At 38.9% G+C, this 23,649-nt stretch overlaps 2 protein-coding genes across 3 annotated transcripts; both read left to right on the top strand.

The window, feature by feature from the left end:
- Window positions 1-13,501: 13,501 nt before the first annotated feature.
- Window positions 13,502-19,115, top strand: LOC124256870 (cell death abnormality protein 1-like). The gene is made up of 3 exons (XM_046690842.1): window positions 13,502-13,844; window positions 15,032-15,310; window positions 18,955-19,115. Exons 1-3 carry the CDS (start codon window positions 13,811-13,813, stop codon window positions 19,098-19,100), a joined length of 459 nt encoding a protein of 152 aa, XP_046546798.1. The 5' UTR covers window positions 13,502-13,810; the 3' UTR covers window positions 19,101-19,115.
- Window positions 19,116-20,412: 1,297 nt separating this feature from the next.
- LOC124256792 (serine/threonine-protein phosphatase 6 regulatory ankyrin repeat subunit A-like) lies at window positions 20,413-22,075 on the top strand. 2 transcript variants are annotated; one of them, XM_046690752.1, is made up of 2 exons: window positions 20,413-20,452; window positions 20,803-22,075. In XM_046690752.1, exons 1-2 carry the CDS (start codon window positions 20,419-20,421, stop codon window positions 21,786-21,788), a joined length of 1,020 nt encoding a protein of 339 aa, XP_046546708.1. In that variant the 5' UTR covers window positions 20,413-20,418; the 3' UTR covers window positions 21,789-22,075. The 2 variants fall into 2 exon arrangements, with proteins under 2 accessions (XP_046546708.1, XP_046546715.1); XM_046690759.1 differs by having other exon boundaries at window positions 20,438-20,461; window positions 20,788-22,075.
- Window positions 22,076-23,649: the final 1,574 nt, after the last annotated feature.

The raw sequence follows: 23,649 nt of genomic DNA, 5'->3' as shown, positions 1-23,649 counted from the left end.
GGATATCAGTTGTGTGTATCAACGCTTGACAAGGACATCAGTTGCGTCTATCAACCATTGACAAGGACATCACTTGTGTCTATCAACTCTTGACAAGGACATCAATTGTGTCTATCAACCCATGACAAGGACATCAGTTGTGTCTATCAACCATTGACAAGGACATCAGTTGCGTCTATCAACCATTGACAAGGATATCAGTTGTGTCTATCAACGCTTGACAAGGACATCAGTTGCGTCTATCAACCATTAACAAGGATATCAGTTGCGTCTATCAACCATTGACAAGGACATCACTTGTGTCTATCAACCATTGACAATGACATCAGTTTAGTCTATCAACCATTGACAAGGATATCAGGTGTGTCTATCAACCCATGACAAGGACATCAGTTGTGTCTATCAACCCTTGACAAGGACATCAGTTGTATCTATCAACCCTTGACAATGACATCAGTTGTGTCTATCAACTCTTGACAAGGACATGAATTGTGTCTATCAACCATTGACAAGGACATCAGTTGTGTCTATCAACCCATGACAAGGACATCAGTTGTGTCTATCAACCTTGCCAAGAACATCAGTTGTATCTATCAACCCTTGACAATGATATCAGTTGTGTCTATCAACCCTTGACAATGATATCAGTTGTGTCTATCAACCTTGCCAAGAACATCAGGTGTGTCTATCAACTCTTGACAAGGACATGAATCGTGTCTATCCACCCTTGACAAGGATATCAGTGGTGTCTATCAACCTTTGACAAGGATATCAGTTGTGTCTATCAACCCATGACAATGACATCATTTGTGTCTATCAACTCTTGACAAGGACATCAATTGTGTCTATCAACCCTTGACAAGGATATCAGTTGTGTCTATCAACGCTTGACAAGGACATCAGTTGCGTCTATCAACCCTTGACAATGATATCAGTTGTGTCTATCAACCTTGCCAAGAACATCAGGTGTGTCTATCCACCCTTGACAAGGATATCAGTGGTGTCTATCAACCTTTGACAAGGATATCAGTTGTGTCTATCAACCCATGACAATGACATCATTTGTGTCTATCAACTCTTGACAAGGACATCAATTGTGTCTATCAACCATTGACAAGGATATCAGTTGTGTGTATCAACGCTTGACAAGGACATCACTTGCGTCTATCAACCATTGACAAGGATATCAGTTGCGTCTATCAACCATTGACAAGGACATCAGTTCAGTCTATCAACCATTGACAAGGATATCAGGTGTGTCTATCAACCTTGCCAAGAACATCAGGTGTGTCTATCAACTCTTGACAAGGACATGAATCGTGTCTATCCACCCTTGACAAGGACATCAGTGGTGTCTATCAACCTTTGACAAGTATATCAGTTGTGTCTATCAACCCATGACAATGACATCATTTGTGTCTATCAACCTTGACAAGGACATCAGTTGTATTTATCAACCCTTGACAAGGACGTCCGTTGTGTCTATGAACCCTTGCCAAGGACATCAGATGTATCTTCTTAACTCGTGACACTGAAATCAGTCTGATTTTGTGAGCTCTGTTTGAAATAATAAAGAAAATATAATAAACATATTGTTTAATATTAATAAGGAAATCGGTATATTACAAGATGTATTTCTTCCTGTGTGTGCTAGCTCTCATGTGAAACCGTATGTCCTGCAAGCCTGAGTTGCGGAAGGTGTAATATTACACTATACTGTCCCAACTCTCTTTCCTGTCTTCCAGAATGAGGGATGAAATGATTACTGGGCGTGTGTGGCTTCCTGTCAGACAGACAAAGTTGTACTGTGGCAAACATAATGTATAACTGGTAATCGACGTTCCAAATGTAATTTCATTCAATGAACGGTTATATGAATATTGTGTTTGTACAAACCGTCCCTGCTGTCACATACTGGATCATTAAGAGCAGCCGCATTCGCTTGCATCATCACCCATCCATCTGAAGACCTGTTTTAAACGTAATCAGACTTGAGGTAATAGATTACTGAGCAAGCTGAACTATGTATCGACTTCCTCATTTGTGAATCTATCGGGTCGAGACACAAAGGTTAAGTAATTGTTTAGCGCAGTGACAACACAATCCATCAAATCATGAGTTATGTAGCTTCTGGAACATATGTGCATAAATGAAAATGTCAACATTAGTACACGTTTGTTAATCAGCTTCCTTGTGTATTAAATATATTTATATTTCTTATTGAATAATGGTGGTGCTGCGCAGGCTTGGGGGATCTGGCAGGTCAGAGTACAACATATTCCCTGATATCTTTGGATGCAACTTGTGTCAAATGTGTCACCCCTGTCCACGCCCCGGATGTTGGATTGTGTATATACTAGACGGTTTACAGTTTATGTGATTTATGCATGTGTACATATTGTCATTATGAACGTATCGCCATTAAAATTATTCAAATATATATCTGCTGCGTAAACAATTTCTGTAGTAACTTAATGACATACTCCGTGTAAATATTGTAAGACAGTAGCTGTTGTACAGAAGAAACATTTGTAGCCAGTGTTCTGTAAGTTGTCATTGCCATCATCAGGTTGTGATTATACTTTTCTTCTTCTAACTTGAAGTACTTTGATCTGAATAAACAATAATCAATAAAGCTCTATCTTGTGTGACTTCAGGGAGGTCAAGTATAATACGATCAAGTATATTTTGTGGAGTGGCCATAGCGTGCACTCCCGACCATGTTTCACCCACCAACTGAAAGCATCATGAAGTTTTTGTACATAATGTTTGACAATTTCCCTCTTAGGGCTACAGGTCCGGTATATAAAAGAAATGTTCTTAATTCTGTAGCCTTCCATCTTTCAATTTTTTCAAATTTTCTTCCCTTCCGTGCAAATTCTCGAGGCAAAAATGAGCCAAGGGCCAAGATAGAATTGGACAACAAGTTTGTAGTTGCACTTCCGATGCGGACATGTAATGGTCCTCTAGTCCAGATACTGATGATTTTCTTTACTATGCCTAAGCAAATAAGATGCATGTAGTCAAGCGGGAATTGTGTTACCATTCCTGTGTTTAATTCCTTCAACCTGGATTCACCGCGATGATGTTCTTCACATGACATTTCACCAAAAGCTACATCAGTTCTGAGTCTAGCATTCACATCAGGGAATGTCATTCTGTGAATAAAATATTCTGCTGGTTGTTCACAGCAATCACATCCATGGTAGCCACTATGTCCTTTGGTGAGTTTAACAAGTGCACGTGCAGGGATATCACACACAAAATTTTCTATGATAACCGTATAGCATTTATTTCCCACAGTTACACCACTGACCATGACATCTTTCATTTCATCAATGAAATGCTGCAGGTAAGAATTGATGTCAGTTGGTTTTGATGACCCTAACCACAAGCCAATAACAAATGGTTCTGGTTCAATTTTTTCTCGAATAAGACCTAAAATTGGCCAGAAGGAGTGATTTGTACTTTGAATATAGGTAATCGATCAATGTTCACCTGGAGATGAAGTTCATCATATGGATGTAAGCCATTCAGTTTTGACAGTTTTTATTTAATTCCAGCTTCAATCCCAAAATGGTGATATTTACCCCCAGCTATATTTTTTAATGATGTATGTTCTTCTGGTTTGAAGCAGTGTCCTCCCATCCCTGGGAAGCATAGGAAAATATGGTCTGAGTAGATAGAGCCAGTAGGCTGTTTACATGTACTATTGGCGTTGAACTGTTCAGTACCCATTCTCTAAGTTTATCCATGAAATAATCTACTTCATTGTCCACTCCCTCTACATCACTGTCAGAGCTCCTCTAACATGGCGGCGTATGGGATTGCGAATTGTGGAACCATACGCAAGGTGCTAAATGTGATGCCTTCAGTTAAATTGTTGTCGGAAAATTGAACTGAAATTATGTGTGCAGAGGTGATTTCAAGTTTGCCTGTCAAATTTTACAAAGATCCATCCTGAACTCACTTCATGAACATTATTTTGGCTACACTCAAGTGGCGAATACTTTTGCACGACTCTGTGTACATGCTATTTCAGTGTAGCGTAAATAATTCTTCATGAAGTGAATTTAGGATGGATCTTTAAAAATTTGAAACTACACTGCGTACTTAATTTCAGTGTAGTTTTCCGACCACTATTTATCTAATGACACACATATATCAACTTAGGTTTGTTTCCACAATGCATAATCCAATTGGCCGCCTTGTTAAAGGAGTGCACGGCACTGTACATACAATAGTTGGCCATAAGTGAGTCATCATTAGTGAAATTCCCATAGACTTGTATGTTAATTAACTCTTGCAAGAATAATTTGCATAAATTTAGTTTCGGACGAACTGCCTTCAATACTTATCTTCCAGCTGGGAAATCATCTCAACTACATCTATATAATTCCCATTCAGTTTCCCGATGATTATAAAGAAAACTGCAACTATTTAAACGACCTATATTAGACACACCAACCAGGTTTACCATGGCTGTCTGTGGGATAGATTAACAGTTGTACTTATGTATGGTGCTTAATCATGAGTAATTCCATAGCTAATCAACGGAAAGATGGAAGAAAATTAGGAACACGTATCTAACTGAAGATGATTTCCAAGATATTTGCAAAATGCCAAAATGAAATAACTTCTATTCAATTTTTGAAAATTTGTATTAAGAGTTAATGAACATGTAAGTCTATGGAAATTTCACTAGTGATTTCTCACTTATGGCCAACTTTTGTATGCTGATTAACTTGTTGCCATTCGATAAATAAGCAAGGGAAACAGAAATTATGTGATTGTAGGTAAGATTTTAGAACTTTTCTTGAGACATGTATGTTATGTATATATGTATATCAGGAACATGATGAAATGTTTATATAAGGCTTAAAACTTTAAAAACAACTACATCATTTACTGAATCGCGTGACAAGCTGATTTCACGTTTATGATGACATTACAGGTCATTTCTTTTCAATATATGTGAAGCACATTTCCTGTGGCTAAAAACTCACTCACTCACTCAATTTTCAACAAATCTGTAAATAATTGGATATATTTTAGGTGCTTTATCATATTCAAAGTGCAATTACTGAAATCCTACAATGATAGTGTGATATCAAAAAAGGTAACAACGAGCAATGATTAATTATTGATATTTGTATTTAATTTAACGACACCAATTTACATGAATGTGTTATATGTATTAACACCCGCCACTTATATGTATATGTATAAATCGTATATGAGGAATGCAGTTCTAGATATCCGCAATACGTTTCAAGATATCATAATCATGATCTAAATATATATCATGAATTTCATTGCGTACAACTGGAAATGTAGATCATATTTCCTTCACTGGATAACGGCGCCTTGAGCATGCACTAGTTGTCTGGATATGTGCGCTATATAAATAACCTATAATTTCGTCAATTTCAAGATATTTACATCAGTAGTTTTCCTCTCTAACTTTGATACTAATGAAAACTCCCAACTGGCCATGATTAAAATATATACGTGATTCATATAAATCATTAATAAATTCTGGATAGTAAAGCCATGTAAAATTTGATTATGTATAATTAGCACGCGAAACAATAGTCTGTAGTTCTTATATTATTCTGAAAAGAACAATGACTCTTTAGTATCGGGTACTTTTTGGAAACCTCTGTATCGAAAATCGGAATTGTTTATTTCTTTCTTGTAAATGTATGTGTTAGAATCGTTAAATATACACTCTCATATCAAGCACTGGATTTCACCGTAAATAACGTTTCTTGTTTACGAAAATAAATGGAACATTGTTACAACAAACAAGCCGGCGCACTGCGAGCGGGCCGCCACCTATTAGCCACTGTCGGCTTGCCTACTGTAGCCACGGACGGACCGATGACGTCGTGCTATCTGGGTTCTCACTCACTCACTAACCCAACAAATCACCAACACACTAACTTACTCTGTCACACACTGACGCGTGTCGGCTGGTGTATTTCATCCCACTGGAGAGAAGTTGTATAAACCATTCTGCTCCTAATATTTTCATTGAAACATATTGACAGCTTTCTTTAGTTCTTTCGTTTACGCCTGCCAGAGGTGCATTGTCATTACATGCCCTGCACTTAGGAGATATTGTAAAGAGAAGTTTGGGGGTTGCGTCATGAATGATATATCGCCTGCTACCGACCGAATGACTCCTGTCATCCGCATATAGGCAATGTTGTGTAACGCTACGGTTACTATTGTCAGCTATGACAAATGCTACATGCTATGTCCACGGTACACATGAAGCATCTTCCCTTGTGAATACTTCCAGCTATCTAAATGATATGCACCTCAGTGTAAATACATGCACTGTTCATTGTGTTACTCCTTTGACTGTCACTAATTGTGTTATGTTTCCTTGTGTGGACACTAGTGAGTGTAAAAGTATGTCTAATGTTGATACACATAGTAATATACACTGTATGTATAATGATCACCATCCAAGTACCCTTTACAATACCATAATAAGTGATGATAGTCATGCTATTCCTCCACCTAAGAACATTTATAGATCAACTTCTTATGTGAATGATACAAGTGTTGAACATACAATGCCTAATAATGCTGATGCTAACACTGTTAGCAACACATCTATTACCCCTGAAAGTCCATGTCTCTCAGATAAAAACATGTGCGTATATGAATCCTCAACCCATATGAATGATGCTGGTAACATTGATGCTGCATATAACAATGAAGATGCTAGCTAGGATCACAACACTTTGACAAATGATGTATATGATGAATCTGTAATGAACATAAACACTATTGATGTATCAGAATTATCATCAGATACTATGCTACATGCTTATGATAATAATTCCACTAGCCAGACTGATGAACTCCACACCAGCACAACTCCCCTTAAGTCAGTTCACACCGCTGAAGCTGGAGAATACAGTATACCACAGACACAACCTACATCAATCAACCAGTTTAGTAATGAAACTGCTACTAAGGATGATTCATCAAGTTCTGCCAGTAAACTAAAATTTATCAGTCTAAATGTATGTGGTCTAAGAAGAAAACTGCAGTATCCTGAATTCAGGTCTCTATTAAATAGTGCTGACATAATTGGCCTACAGGAAACGAAAACAGATTCGCTTGATGAGCTAGAAATTGAAGGCTACAAATTATATCTTCACCATAGACCAGGCTTCCGTAGGAAGTCTGGTGGTATTGGGTTAGCAGTAAGAAACACCTTTTCTGACCATATCTCATTATATAACCATGAATGTGAATATGTTATCTGGTATAGAATATCTAAAGAATTGCTTAATATTGATAATGATCTTTACCTAGGTAATGTGTATTTACCACCAGATAGTTCTAGATATGCAAAAGATGATATGTTTCCCCTTGTAGAACAATCTATTTTACAAATGCTTGCTAAGAGTGATTACATTTTACTTATGGGTGATTTCAATGCTAGGACTAGACTATTGAAAGAGTATTGCACAGTTGATAAGCATATAATTGAAGAACTTGATATTGATATTGAAACTATGACAGATATTTTTGAACCTGAAAATATTCTTTATGCCTCCTTTCTCCCTATAACAAGAGCTAACCAAGATTTAGGAAGGGTTAATGCTTCAGGACCTAAGCTCATAGAGCTTTGTAAAACCACTAATATGTTTATATGCAATGGGAGACTAGACAAAGATAAGGATAAAGGTAAAGTGACATGTAATGACTCAAGTTTAATTGACTATGTTTTATCCTCGCCACAATGTCTTCCATGTTTTGTTGAGTTTGATGTTATTGATTTTTCACCTTTGTATTCAGATGTTCACTCTCCCATCACTTTCTCATTAAATATAGGATTAAACTCTAACTCAAAACCACCTGAGAATAGGCGGGAAAATGTAACAAACAATTCACCAAAAGAAGTTTCTACAAAACCAAAGCGGTATGACATAAATGAAGCAAAAACATTTGTAAATAATATTAACAAAATCTCTGTCCTGGAATTAACCCATTTATTGCAATCAACATCAGGTCAAGACGACCCAGCACGTGCAGTCAATGACTTTGCCTCTGGGGTAGTGCACCTTCTGGCTGACGCAGCTCGTGCAACATTTGGTGTGAGACGCTCGCCTCCACCAGTGTCGAAACGAGATTGTAATGATAAGCCTTGGTTTGGAAAAGAATGCCGAGAAAAACGCAAATGCTTTCAAAAATCAAAACGTTGGTATTTTAAAAGTAAGACGAATTCTAATAAGGCTGAATATCGCCGATGTTCAAAAGAATATAAGAAATGTCTGAATAAGCATATAAACAAGTATAAAATGAATTCTCTCACTTGGTAAGAAAAAAAAAAGCATTCCCCTAAAGAATTCTGGAAAATACTAACAAAAGGTAAAAAATATTATTATTCTGAAATACCAGACATAAAAGAATTTTTTGAACATTTCAAGCATATCAATAGTAAACAGACTACTCCTGATTGTGAAATAAATCAAGAAATTAAAGATTATGATGATCACATATTAAATGATGATATTACCTTGATAGAAGTGACACATGCTATCAAAAAGCTAAAACGAAATAAATAAATCTTCTGGTATTGATAACATTGAAAATGACTATCTTATTGATTCCTCTGATCTACTTGGTCCTTTGTTTGTTGATTATTTCAATGTGATATTATCCACAGGAATAATGCCCGAAGCATGGTTGACTGGCACTATCAGACCTATATACAAAGGTAAAGGCCAGAAATCAGACCCCAATGCCTATAGACCAATCACTATTTTAAGCTGCTTTGGAAAGCTTTTCACTAGTATATTGAACAACAGACTGAACATTTTCTTGGAAACAAACAATATTTTAACCCCTGCGCAGGCAGGCTTTAGGAAAGAACATTCCACAAACGACAACATATTTGTTTTGAACATGCTTACTCAGATTTTAAAGGCCTGTAAAAGAAAGTTATATTGTGCTTTCATTGATTTTTCTTAAGCTTTTGATAATGTATGGAGGATTGGACTTTGGCAAAAAATAGTTAACAATGGAATTACAGGTAAATTTTTTACGCTTATACAAAACATGTATGCAAATATCAAATCTTGTGTATGTTCAAATGATAAGGTCTCAGATTATTTTCAGTGTTATTCGGGCGTCCGCCAAGGGGAAAATCTTTCACCTCTTTTATTTTGTTTATTCATAAATGATTTAGAACAATTTCTCATCGATGACAGTTGTAAAAGTGTTATGCTCGAGAATGTAAACATACAGTTATGTCTATCATTTATTGTACTTCTTTATGCCGACGACACTGTCCTGTTTGCTGATTCTGCATCCGAACTACAGAGTACCTTAGATTCTTTTAGCAAATACTGTAAAATTTGGAAATTAGAAGTGAATCTTGATAAAACGAAAGTCTTAATTTTTGGAAGTGGCCCTGCTAATAATAGTAAACTTAATTTTGTCTTTGAACAATCTCCAATTGAAATTGTAGATAACTATACTTATCTTGGAGTGACATTTAGTAGAAATAGGAAATTTTATCTATCAATCAAAAACCTTGCAGCAAGCGCATCCAAAGCAATGTTTTGTCTTTTAAAAAAATCTAGAAATCATAATATCCTGTTGGACTGTTTACTTAAGGCATTTGATGTTATGATAGCCCCAATTCTTTTGTATGGCTGCGAAACTTGGGCATATGAAAATTTAAATATAATTGAAAAAACATTTGAAATTTTTGAAATTGGCCAGCGGTTTACGAAATTCTACCCCTACTTTTATGGTATATGGAGAACTCGGAAGATTTCCTTTATATATCACTGCAGCTAAGCGTATTATTTGTTATTGGCATAAACTTAATAATCCTGGAATGCAGCAGAAATTATCAAAACTGATCAACAATTATGCATATGCACAAAGTATCTTTGAGAATGATTTTGATCCCTGGATGCATCATGTTAAATCTTTATTAGATAAATGTGGCTTATCTTTTGTATTCTATAACCCTGTAAGCGTACCATGCCAATGGCTAGTTTCACAAGTGGAGACTGTATTAAAAGACCAGTTCCAACAAAGTTGGAAAGCTGATATTGAAAATAGCTCTAAGGGATTTTATTATAAACATATTAAAGATACTCCCATATTTGAAAACTATCTTCTCTTCCCAGCGTATATTTACTCTTCTATTTTGAAATACAGAACCTGTAATCACAATCTCCCGGTAGAAACTGGTCGTTGGCATGGTATCGCAAGAAAAAACAGAACATGTAAACTTTGCAATTCACCAGCAATAGGCGGCGAATTTCATTACTTATTTAGATGTGAAGCCCTTACAGATATTAGATAGAAATATTTACCAACTAGACACATGTACTTCCCCAATTTATCAACATTGAAGAAAATATTTAATAGTAGAAATTCAAAAGAAATAAGAAATCTATCCAAATATCTGCTAGCATTAGATAAACTCTTTGTCAAAAATGGTTAAACCTCAATCATCTCTTTCTATAGACAATAAATTACTTAATAGATCTTAATTTATGGCATAATTCTGTTTCATTTTAAACTGTTCTACCTGTCATTTTGTCATGTTTATTTATATGTATTTAAATGGATTATGTTTGATTTTCTCTTGTACCACCAAACGTGGTTATTTGAGAATAAACTGAACTTGAACTTGAACTTGGTAACTAGGCGTGTACGGGGGTCCGGTTGGCGATGGATAAAGTCAGGTTCTGTATTACATATAACAGGATATTGTTTGTCCATATCGACATGAGGCCGAACTGTATCAGCCTTAAGTCTGCGCCTGGTGCACGCTAAACAAAACGAAAGACCGCTTAAATTACATATGTGAAAGAAGGATACTGCACACAGGTCTGTCTGAATTGTTTTGATTATATCATTTTTTTCTTATTTTGCATTATTATTTTTTGGATATCTATTAATTAGCATTTATGTTCAAGTATACATTTTTTTTACATTCTACTTACACATATTGAATTTAGCCATTGCTATTTTTTTTTCAAAGGGGTTGGGGGTCGGGTGGGGGATTCGATAAGGTTGTTGTATAACTCTCTCTCTCTCTATCTCTCTCTCTCTCTCTCTCTGTCTCTGTCTCTCTCTCTGTCTCTCTCTCGCACGCGCGTTCATGACAACAGAGACTGTGCGCACTCATTTCACTTGTGTTGAAGTGTACCTTCACAGCAATGTCAATGTGACACTGCAGTATTTTGAATTGTCTGCCCTGTTTCATAATACCGAAAGAAGGGTCTTGTCAACAGCACAGATCAATCGTTGGTTAGTGACATGTCAGGACGAGGAAAGATTTTGGATGCATCAGACATTCATCTTGTAAGTTTGTTTGGACTATTTCCATTAATTCAGCTTATTCCTCGTCACCACATATACCCCAGTAAATGTACACATTGTACAGTGTTTGTATTATCTCATGGCGTCCTGGGGAATACACCAGTAAGTGTACACATTGTACAGTGTTTGTATTATCTCATGGTGACCTGGGGAATACACCAGTAAGTGTACACATTGTACAGTGCTTGTATTATCTCATGGCGTCCTTGGCAAATACCCCAGTAAATGTACACATTGTACACTGTTTGTATTATCTCATGGCGTCTTGGGGAATACACCAGTAAGTGTACACATTGTACACTGTTTGTATTATCTCATGGCGTCCTGGGCAAATACCCCAGTAAATGTACACATTGTACAGTGTTTGTATTATCTGATGGCGTCCTGGGGAATACACCAGTAAGTGTACACATTGTACAGTGTTTGTATTATCTGATTGCGTCCTGGGCAAATACCCCAGTAAATGTACACATTGTACACTGTTTGTATTATCTCATGGCGTCTTGGGGAATACACCAGTAAGTGTACACATTGTACACTGTTTGTATTATCTCATGGCGTCTTGGGGAATACCCCAGTAAATGTACACATTGTACAGTGTTTGTATTATCTCATGACGTCTTAGGAAAATACCCTGGTAAATGTACACATTGTACACTGTTTGTATTATCTGATGGCGTCCTGGGGAATACACCAGTAAGTGTACACATTGTACAGTGCTTGTATTATCTCATGGCGTCCTGGGCAAATACCCCAGTAAATGTACACATTGTACACTGTTTGTATTATCTCATGGCGTCTTGGGGAATACACCAGTAAGTGTACACATTGTACACTGTTTGTATTATCTCATGGCGTCCTGGGCAAATACCCCAGTAAATGTACACATTGTACAGTGTTTGTATTATCTCATGACGTCTTAGGAAAATACCCTAGTAAATGTACACATTGTACAGTGTTTGTATTATCTCATGACGTCCTTTGGAATACACCAGTAAGTGTACACATTGTACAGTGTTTGCATTATCTCATGGGTCTTGGGGGATACTCCAGTAAATGTACACATTGTACAGTGTTAGTATTATCTCATGGTGTCATGGGCAAATAACCTAGTAAATGTACACATTGTACAGTGTTTGTATTATCTCATGGCGTCCTGGGGAATACACCTGTAAGTGTACACATCGTACAGTGTTTGTATTATCTCATGGCGTCCTAGGGGAATACACCAGTAAGTGTACATATTGTACAGTGTTTGTATTATCTGATTGCGTCCTGGGGGAATACACCAGTAAGTGTACACATTGTCGAAAGAGGCCGAGAAACGGGATTGGCTTGTCAGACTCGCTGATTTACTTGACACTAGTCACCGTATCCCATGTGCGTAGAGCGATGGTCATGCTGTTTAGAAAAGCTGGATTGTTTGGTCCATATTCGATTATTTATAGGCCACCGTCATCAAGCTGGAATATTGCTGAGTGCATAGCGTCTGTTGCAGGGGTTCCCTTCTAATCTGAAAGCTTTGACGGTTGTTTAATTGGGTGTCCAGAGTATGTCTTAAGACGCCATGTACAAGACAGCATTAAACCAGTGTTGGTGTGTGACTTGATACACGTGGCACCAGGGACTGGAGGGGTGTAGGGAAGGGATTAGGGCAGCCGTTGTTAAACCGTTCGCTTTTCGCGCCACATGTTTACCAACATCCGAAAGGATCCCGTGGTCAGGCTCAACTGCGTACAGCGATGATCATGTTGTTTATCACTGGGTTGTCTGGTCATGATTGGATTATTTACAGACGGCCGCCATATAGTTGGACTATTGCTGAGTGCGGCGTAAAACAGCACACCCAATAACTAACCCACACGGATGCAACATGTAAAAGCCATTTATAACTCAAAACACAGATAATTAGTTGAAATGTGTTTGTGTCATTATGATAGCTAAAAGGCTACAGTCAATCCATTTGATTTAGATCGTACAAGCATTGTCATTGGCTGTGACGCACGTTTATTGTGTCCGACTGTACCCATGTGGTATACAGACCGCACGGCCACGCCTGCTGACTGTCCTCACCCATCACAAGTTGAGTCTAACATGAATTAGGCTGCTTTTGTAAGGCAGGGGTGAAGATCAACTACCCCTCTGGCACGTCGAGGTCCACCCCAGTGTGTGACGCTTCATCAGACACAGTCTCACGTCAACGTCACTGTTCCAGGAGGGGTGAAGATCAACTGCCCCTCTGGCACGTCGAGGTCCACCCCAGTGTGCGACGCTTCATCAGACACAGTCTCACGTCAACGTCACTGTTTCAGGAGGGGTGAAGATCAACTGCCCCTCTGGCACGTCGAGGTCCATCCCAGTGTGTGACGCTTCATCAGACACAGTCTCACGTCAACGTTACCGTTCCAGAAGGGGTGATGCAGACATAAGAACAATGTTGGACAGAGTTCTGGTATTCCTACTACTGGGTAAGTTAATGCTGTGTGAACTATCTACATACAGTTAGCATCACGTTATTATCAACTACTGGCACAGAGTACAGCACTAAACATCAACTGACTCAGAACTTTAAAATATTAACGCTTTAACTGCCATTTTCAATAGGGAATTTTCTATAAACAATCACACACTACTACGGTATTCACAGATATATGCACATCCTCATAGTGCTGACATGCAGTTCTCATAAAACTGGAAACATGCAATATTAACTACAATATTTCTCGCGAGGGCCCGTGGCTTTGGTTGCTGGTGACGTAGAAAGATTTCATTTTGTGTTGATTACTAATTCTCTCTTGTTGTGAAACAAGTTTTAAACACAGAAAGTAACACAGTTCCATACGTACTGTCTACACTGGAAGAATTATGGATGACAACTTCTTTTTTACTGTATGTCACAACGTCTCTGGGCTATTTACTTGCAGTGTTGCATGTATACTACCCATCAAAAGTTTAGACTCGCTAGTGTAAATGTAGCCACTTACTTCAGTCAACTGTTCTAAACTATATTTTGCAAAATATTCCACACTGTTTAAAGGTACTGTTTACACATGTACCAATGTGCTGTAAAAAAAATCGAAACGTTGAAATGATTATTGTCACGAGTTCAATAAATGGTGAAACTCAGTGAAAATTGACGAAGTTTTAACAAACTTTACACTAAAACGCATCTGTTCACATGTACGATATTTGCACATGCTTTTCAGCAATTTGATGCTTGATCCTCGTGCAACCCATCTGCGTAAGGTTTGCAGTTGTTGAGAAATTCATCTTCGATGTAACCATATATATATATATATATATATATATATATATATATATATATGTGTGTGTGTGTGTTTGTATATATAGAGAGAGACAGCCTGACAGACAGACAGACAGACAGACAGATAACATATTGTGAGTTCTTTAAGGGAGTAGTATATATACAATAAACTGGATAAGAAACAGGAGATGAAAGAGTGAGATGCACAGACATTGTTTACACAAGGGAATAGTTTATACAAGTGATTAGCAGATTTGGGTCGAAGCCAGTAATTACTTGACTTCCCAGGCACTGGGCAGGTACACTCCTTGATCCCTGTTCAGCAGCTTGTATGAATGTATATTTGTTTCTAGTCACGGTATGGTTCACCTAACTCATTCTCCCTTTCAGTTGGAGGTGTAAGGGGACAGGGGTGTCCTGTGGGGAAGTACGGAGACAACTGTAAACTGAACTGCAGTCGTTACTGTGCCCCTTATGACGGACAGAAAGTTTACTGTGACAAACAGACTGGAAGATGTTCAGAAGGATGCATCCGTGGAAAGTATGGTGACCGGTGTCATCTAACCTGCAGCAGGAACTGTAAGAAGCACATATGCAGTTTCCAGACAGGACACTGTGTCCAGGGCTGTGAAGGCAGCAACACAGGGCATTTCTGTGAGACCTCCCAAGGTATGTAATGATAGGGGAATCATCTCCTGGCTAGGTTACTTTGACACCTCTCAAGGTATGTACATTGATTACTGCCAGTCATTCCCTTGATTCATTTCGATTATTACTGTCAATGACTTAGATGATTACTTTCAGTCATTTTGTCGATTACTGTCAGTCATTTCATTGATCACTGTCAGTCATTTCATTCATTACTTCCAGTCATTCCATTGATTCATTTCGATGATTACTTTCAGATATTTTATTGATCACTGCCAGTCATTTCATTGGTCGCTATTACTTATTTCATTGGTCACTACCGCTCATTTCATTGGTCACTACCAGTCATTTCATTGGTCACTAACACTCATTTCATTGGTCACTAACACTCTTTTCATTGGTCACTAACACTCATTTCATTGGTCACTAACACTCATTACATTGGTCACTACCTGCCATTTCATTGGTCACTGCCAGTCATTTCATTGGTCAGTACCTGCCATTTTGTTGGTCACTAACGCTCATTTGATTGGTCAGTACCAGTCATTTCATTGGTCACTACCAGTCATTTCATTGGTCACTACCACTCATTTCATTGGTCACTTACAGTCATTTCATTGGTCACTACCACTCATTTGATTGGTCGATGACATTTATTTCATTGGTCACTACCAGTCATTTCATTGGTCACTAACACTCATTTCATTGATCACTACTACTCATTTCATCGATCACTAACTCTCATTTCATTGATCAATATCATTCATTACATTGGTCACTGCCAGTCATTTCGTTGTTCACTAACAATCATTTCACTGGTCATTACCAGTCATTTCATTTGTCACTACCAGTCATTTCATTGGTCACTACCAGTCATTTCAGTGATTACTATTATTTATTTCATTGGTCACTACCTGTCATTTCATTGGTCACTGCCAGTCATTTCATTGGTTACTATTATTTATTTCATTGGTCACTGCCAGTCATTTCATTGGTCAATGCAAGTCATTTCCTTGGTCACTACCAGTCATTTCATTGGTCAGTTCCAGTCATTTCCTTGGTCACTACCACTCATTTCATTCGTCAATGACACTCATTTCATTGGTCACTACCTGTCATTTAACTGGTTACTATTATTTATTTCTTTGGTCACTACCTGTCATTTCATTGGTCACTGCCAGTCATTTCATTGGTTACTATTATTTATTTCATTTGTCACTACCAGTCATTTCATTGATAACTACCACTCATTCATTGGTCACTGCCAGTCATTTCAATGTTCACCAACACTCATTTCATTGGTCACTACCAGTCATTTCATTGGTCACTACCAGTCATTTCATTGGTAACTACCAGTCTTTTCATTGGTCACTGCCAATCATTTCATTGGTCACTGACATTTATTTCATTGGTTACTACCAGTCATTTCATTGATCTCTACCTGTCATTTCATTGGTCACTAACACCCATTTCATTTGCCAGTACCAGTCATTTCATTGGTCACTACCAGTCATTTCAGTGGTCACTAACACTCATTACATTGGTCACTGCCACTCATTTCATTGGTCACTGCCACTCATTTCATTAATCCCCACCAGTCATTTCTTTGGTCACTATCTGTCATTTCATTGTTCACTACCAGTCATTTCATTGGTCACTGCCAGTCATTTCAGTGGTCACTACCAGTCATTTCATTCGTCAATAACACTCACTTCATTAATCACTGACACTTATTTCATTGGTCACTACCATTCATTTGATTGGTCACTACCAGTCATTTCATTGGTCACTACCATTCATTTCATTGGTCACTGACACTTATTTCATTGGTCACTATCAGTCATTTCATTGGTCACTAACACTCACTTCATTAATTACTGACACTTATTTCATTGGTCACTACCATTCATTTCATTGGTCACTACCAGTCATTTCATTGGTCACAACCATTCATTTCATTGGTCACTGACACTTATTTCATTGGTCACTGCCAGTCATTTCATTGGTCACTAACACTTACTTCATTTATCACTGACACTTATTTCATTGGTCACTACCTTTCATTTGATTGGTCACTACCAGTCATTTCATTGGTCACTAAGATTCATTTCATTGGTCACTGACACTTATTTCATTGGTCACTACCAGTCATTTCATTGGTCACTGCCAGTCATTTCATTGGTCACTGCCAGTCATTTCGTTGGTCACTGCCAGTCATTTCGTTGGTCACTGCCAGTCATGTCGTTGGTCACTGCCAGTCTATTCGTTGGTCACTGCCAGTCATTTCGTTGGTCACTGCCAGTCATTTCGTTGGTCACTGCCAGTCATTTCGTTGGTCACTGCCAGTCATTTCATTGTCCACTACCTGTCATTTCATTGGTCACTGCCAGTCACTTCATTGGTCACTGCCAGTCATTTCGTTGGTCACTGCCAGTCATTACGTTGGTCACTGCCAGTCATTTCATTGTCCACTACCTGTCATTTCATTGGTCACTGCCAGTCACTTCATTGGTCACTGCCAGTCATTTCGTTGGTCACTGCCAGTCATTTCGTTGGTCACTGCCAGTCATTTCATTGTCCACTACCTGTCATTTCCTTGGTCACTGCCAGTCACTTCATTGGTCACTGTCAGTCATTTCGTTGGTCACTGCCAGTCATTTCGTTGGTCACTGCCAGTCATTTCATTGTCCACTACCTGTCATTTCATTGGTTACTGCCAGTCATTTCATTGGTCACTGCCAGTCATTTCGTTGGCCACTGCAAGTCATTTCATTGTCCACTACCTGTCATTTCGTTGGTCACTGCCAGTCATTTCGTTGGTCACTGCCAGTCATTTTATTGTCCACTACCTGTCATTTCATTGGTCACTGCCAGTCATTGCGTTGGTCACTGCCAGTCATTTCGTTGGTCACTGGCAGTCATTTCATTGGTCACTGCCAGTCATTTCGTTGGTCACTGCCAGTCATTTCATTGGTCACTGCCAGTCATTTCATTGGTCACTGCCAGTCATTTCGTTGGAAACACTGCCAGTCACTTCGTTGGTCACTGCCAGTCATTTTATTGTCCACTACCTGTCATTTCATTGGTCACTGCCAGTCATTTCGTTGGTCACTGCCAGTCATTTCGTTGGTCACTGCCAGTCATTGCGTTGGTCACTGCCAGTCATTTCGTTGGTCACTGCCAGTCATTTCGTTGGTCACTGCCAGTCATTTCGTTGGTCACTGCCAGTCATTTCATGCAAACACAAAATGTTATAAATTGTATTTGATAACTAATAATAAACAATAGACAAACCAAGAATCCTAAATCAAAGATAGTTCATGAGGTCATGACCTATGAGGCCATGACTGCAAGATAGACGATTCTCACGTATATATGCAGGAACACTTCACATGACACACTTTTATTACCAGGTTTATGTGTCGCGCTTTAAGCTTATTATGTCACAGAATGATTAGTAATTAACAATAGAAAAAACCATATTATTTGAATGATAGAACCATACATAGTTCATGAAGTCGTTGTATAAAACGTTAAGGATATATGGTTAGGTTATATAGTTTAACATTTTCACATAAAAGTGTAACAACTCTTTACCAAATACATTTTCACTACCACGTTTAATCATAATGAAGCAGTATTGACACATGTGTATTATTTTACAGAACCTGGCTCAAAACAAGATGCTGCTTCATCACCACTGGTTCCGATACTTGTTCCAGTGTTGGTCATAGCCATCATCATCATCATCATCATCACTGCAGTGACTGTGATCTGCAGGTGGCGCAGAAGGTATGACTATTTTCATTGAAACATGATTAGTGTAGTTGCCTATCAAAGATGTGCTATTTAGACTCCACTGCTTGTTACCATAAACCCTGGCACCACGTGTGTGCACCGCGAGTGTGTTTCTTACCTGGTATGTCAATTGATGGAATTGTCAAAATACCAAGCAAGCAGAATTTCTTTAGTCCTCTGCACACCACATGAGAACAGTCTTATTATAAGTTGTTCCATATGCAATAATGAAAACGAGAAACAAAGTATTCCACACTGAAAACAGATCAATAATTATTCCAATATGTTTGTTTGTTTGTTTACTTTTAGTTGTGTTATTTGTTGGTTGTTCTGTTTCAGGTTTCATCATAGAAGTAAGTATAACATCAGAGGCTGCCGAATTCAAGTGGTTTCACATATCAATACACAATGGAGTTCTGGCAACTTCTGTGTATCAGTTTTGTTAGGGAGTACATTTGGTACAGTTATCTCACAGCCTGGCAGTGCGAGGAAAGGCCAAACTGTTGTAAGTCTTTGATGCCGCTTGAACAAACACAGAACACAACGATTTGAATCCATGTGGAAAGGTTCTTGGCGTGCTAAGTGTCAGGAGAGTTCTGTGTGTACAGGAATGTGGGCAAGCGGTTGACTGAGACACATTCCACTCTTCAGTTGTAACAGCCCAAGGTTGTGTCTACACAGACTTATTTACTGAACGTAATCTACCTAAGTTGTAACCCCTGGAGGAGACAATACATAAAGGCAACTGTACCTGTGATCTACTTGATTACTTCTCCCTTATTGTGATATTTAGTAACAAGTACGAACAGCTCTTGAAATACACAATGCCATTTAGAAAGTGGTCAGATGTAACATATGTTATATTTGGGATTACACTTTCTTACTTATTTGGCATTGTGTATTTCATAGCTTTTGGCAGTGGGAGCCGTGCCAATAATTAACACTTATCAGAGGGGTACACAAAGTCCGCAGTCTAAACTACCAGTTGTCCGACTTCCATTTTTGTGGAAGCCGCGGTGGCTGAGCGGTCTAGGCGTCTGTCTGACTCTGAGGGTGTGGGTTCGAATCCCGGATGGGACTCAAACACAACAAAAGTACTAGAATCTGCTCTCTGCTAAGAAAGTTTTAATCCCAAATATAACAGATGTTACACGAAAAGCTCTTCTCTTCATTTTAGCTTTATAATTCCCGGTGTTTTATATGACTGAAAGGTATATCTACACATACAGTATAAGACATGTACAGGAAGGTAAAGGTGACTAAAAGCCTAACGAGGAGCTCCTTTAGTACCATTCTCTATTTTCATTTTCTCTTTGTCAGGCCCGACAGACATGGACTGTGAAGAAAGGCTTATCCCTTGTAGAGGTAAGAATGCAGTTGCAAGTATTTGTGATAGTTTAACTTGTACCGTACCGTTCATGAAGGTCTAGGCATCTTCATTTCAAACTTCAAAAATACAAAATGTCATATATGCCAATAATACTATAGCGGAAATGCTATTAATGGTCATTTCGGGTCATTTTGGTCAAAGTAACATGAACTTTAGTACATGAGCACGTGGTAGTGATGCTTAATATGTAATCGTTCTTTGATTAAGATGTTTACTTCTAACGTACTGAAATCCTCGCGTGTACTCAGTTGGACTTGTTTGTTTTACCTTTTGTTGGTTTGTAAGATTCATATATATGATCACCAGTATGATCTTGGTGTTACAGAGGACACTGACCTCCATGTCGCCTGCATGGACGGGAACCTACAGCGAGTCAGAGACATTCTGGACCAGAGTTTGGAGGACATCAACAAGCAGGGGAAAAGAGGAATGACACCAGTGATGTGGGCAGCAAGAAGGGGACACAGAGAACTGGTTGACTTACTTGTGAAGAAAGGTGCTAGTCTGATACTTGTGGACGATGCCGGTAACAACATCCTTCACTGGGCCTGTTATGGAGAGCATGTAGCAATGGTGGAACATATCGTCTCAAAGAACATAGTGGACACCGACAGAAAAGGGCGGGATGAGAGAACCCCACTGATGTGTGCAGCTCGGCAGGGGGAACTAGACATGTTTCAGTTACTTGCAAGCAAAGGGGGTCTTCCTTCACATGTAGACAGAGATGGAAACAACATCCTTCATCTCGCCTGTTGGGGTGGGAATGAGAAGATTGTGAGCTACATCCTCTCACATGACGACGTGGACATCGATGGTAGAGGACAATGCGGGAAGACTCTATTGATGGCGGCAGCATACAGAGGACATGGAAAGATCTTCGACCTACTTGTGACCAAAGGGGCTGATCTCACAGTAGTTGATGATGCTGATGACAACGTCCTCCATGCGGCATGTCTGGGGACACATGTGAATATTGTGAACCGTGTCCTGGATCTGGCCAGGGTGGACATAAACAGTCGTGGTCAGTTCAGTAGGACACCACTGATGATGGCAGCAAGGATGAGGGATAGAAGAATATTTGACTTACTTGTGAAAGAAGGAGCTGATGCAACACCAGTGGATGATGATAGTAACACCATCCTCCATCATGCTGCTGAGGGAGGGAATGTTGATATAGTGAAGCATGCCCTCGGGGTGAAGAATGTGGACATCAACGCCAAGAACAAGCGTAACGAAACACCGACCATGCTGGCGACAAAAGGTGGTGACGTGTGTAACCTCCGGGTACAACGTGGTGGACTCATACAGTAACTGAAAGAAAAGGACTGGTTAATTCTCCAGATGGAAATGCCTGTATGATAAAATAGTTCCACTGCTTATCTGAAATGTTGTCAGCTTTGTATTCCTCCTCATCGTGTGTAGGACGAAGGTCAAATGAAGATAAACAAAGCCTTCCCATGAAATGCAGACATTACTGATCGGAATATTCTGCATGCAGTAACAGTTGCAGCTGATTCGATTCCATGGTAGTCACACCCTCTGCTCAAACATTGGAAAGACATCTGCCTCACTGTCCCGAGGTCAGCAAATGTAAACAATATAGTACATCCTCCATGTCATAGTTGAGGGACATATCCGGGTTTTCTTACTGAATGACCGGTGTCAGTTGGAAAGGAGATATGGGATAATTTTTAATTTACCCGAAGTCTTTATTGTGCAATGTGGACTTCAGAGCAATAATGGACACCTTGTTCTGAATGAACCGAAATACTGGGGGGTGTCATATAACTGAACAATTCAGATGTACTTCTTATTTATTGAATGGAATGTCATTTCAATTTCTTATACCGTTATCAAGGTGACATATACGTGTAGAATGCGATCAGAAAATTGAACTATTGGGATTTGCACATAGCAGAAAGGCATAATATGGGTACAGCATTTGAAAACATCCTTTATGCAGGGAGGCATTCGGGGACGTAAATTTGCATTCCCTAGAAATGGGAAGTGTATCGAAACAAGGAGGCCAGCCAGGTAGGAAGAGATCAGTCCAGATGACGGAGCACAACCTGTCGTATGACTTGTAGGTTCTGTTTTGATCCTAACATTCTGGCATTACCTTCTGTTCCTGTGACAACCCAGGTGGTACATTCCTTGCTGTAGGTGCATCCCCCCACTGATATGTAGGGAACAGTACAGTCTTCGTCTTGGCTGAGTAGGAGTTTCAGGAAATCAAACTGAATAAGGGCTGGCAACTTGTAACAAAAGAATAGATTCCGCTGTCCGCTCTGTGTCAGCCGGCATCAGGAACAGCATGAGCTCCTCCTTTAGATGACATCATTGCTGGACAATATGACATGTAGTCACTTAAAGGTCAGGCAGTCAGCTTGCACGTCCAAACACGCACCTCGTCGTATCCCATCCACCAAGACAGTCGGTTGGTGTGCGCATGAACATTTGCGGTGTCTCAACACATAGAGGCAGGACACAGGATCTGCTGCAATATGTTCCCCGCTGCTCCTCTATCTTGCTTTGATAGAGGAGTGATGGAACAAATCCGGGTTGTCCACCACACCAATGTATGTTTGTTGCTGTATATCGTAGAGGATGTATTATCATTAGCCACGTTTACATGTGTCAATTACACCACTATGTAATATTTAGTTAGCTGTCGAACTGTCTGCAAACAGTCCTGTTGTTTACACCGATACTTAATGTCATGTTTCCGGTCAGTTAATGCAATGGACGACATTTCCCTTTCTTACACACATAGCATGAAAGCTGAGCGAAAAAGTTTGTGATAGTTGTCTCCCTTATACCATAACAATCCTTCGGTCAAAATAAAACAGCTAAAGCTGGAACTATTAAGATTCCATGAACACAAAGAAAGTATATAATGTTTAAACTGCAATAGTGAATCTATGTACAGGTGAATCCATGTTATTCGGTAACTTGCGGTCGCTAGCCCCATTTATATTGTGTTCGTAACTGATAGTGACAATTGATTGATTGATTATGATAATATTGTTATTATACAATCCTTTTTGGAGACATAAATGGAAGTATGCTTAATATTAATATACGATTTGTCTCGTCACGATATTTCTGAATTATTGCCGATGTGGCGGTACATGTTTAATACTCACTCATTCCATAACCAACCCCCAATCCT

This window comes from Haliotis rubra, unplaced genomic scaffold (genome assembly GCF_003918875.1).
Source record: "Haliotis rubra isolate DU_JTF1 unplaced genomic scaffold, ASM391887v1 Scf1165, whole genome shotgun sequence".
Classification (NCBI taxonomy): domain Eukaryota; kingdom Metazoa; phylum Mollusca; class Gastropoda; order Lepetellida; family Haliotidae; genus Haliotis; species Haliotis rubra.
The sequence above is the reverse complement of the archived record's forward strand: the minus strand, read 5'-3'. Positions and strand labels throughout refer to the sequence as shown.

What these genes read in the sequence shown, in the direction of transcription:
- LOC124256792 (XM_046690752.1), top strand. Translation starts at nt 20,419, where the DNA reads ATGGACTGTGAAGAAAGGCTTATCCCTTGTAGAG. An exon ending in AAGGCTTATCCCTTGTAGAG is followed by an intron (nt 20,453 to 20,802) that starts GTAAGAATGCAG and finishes TTGGTGTTACAG; the next exon opens with AGGACACTGACCTCCATGTC.
- LOC124256870 (XM_046690842.1), top strand. Translation starts at nt 13,811, where the DNA reads ATGTTGGACAGAGTTCTGGTATTCCTACTACTGG. An exon ending in TCTGGTATTCCTACTACTGG is followed by an intron (nt 13,845 to 15,031) that starts GTAAGTTAATGC and finishes TCTCCCTTTCAG; the next exon opens with TTGGAGGTGTAAGGGGACAG. An exon ending in TTTCTGTGAGACCTCCCAAG is followed by an intron (nt 15,311 to 18,954) that starts GTATGTAATGAT and finishes ATTATTTTACAG; the next exon opens with AACCTGGCTCAAAACAAGAT.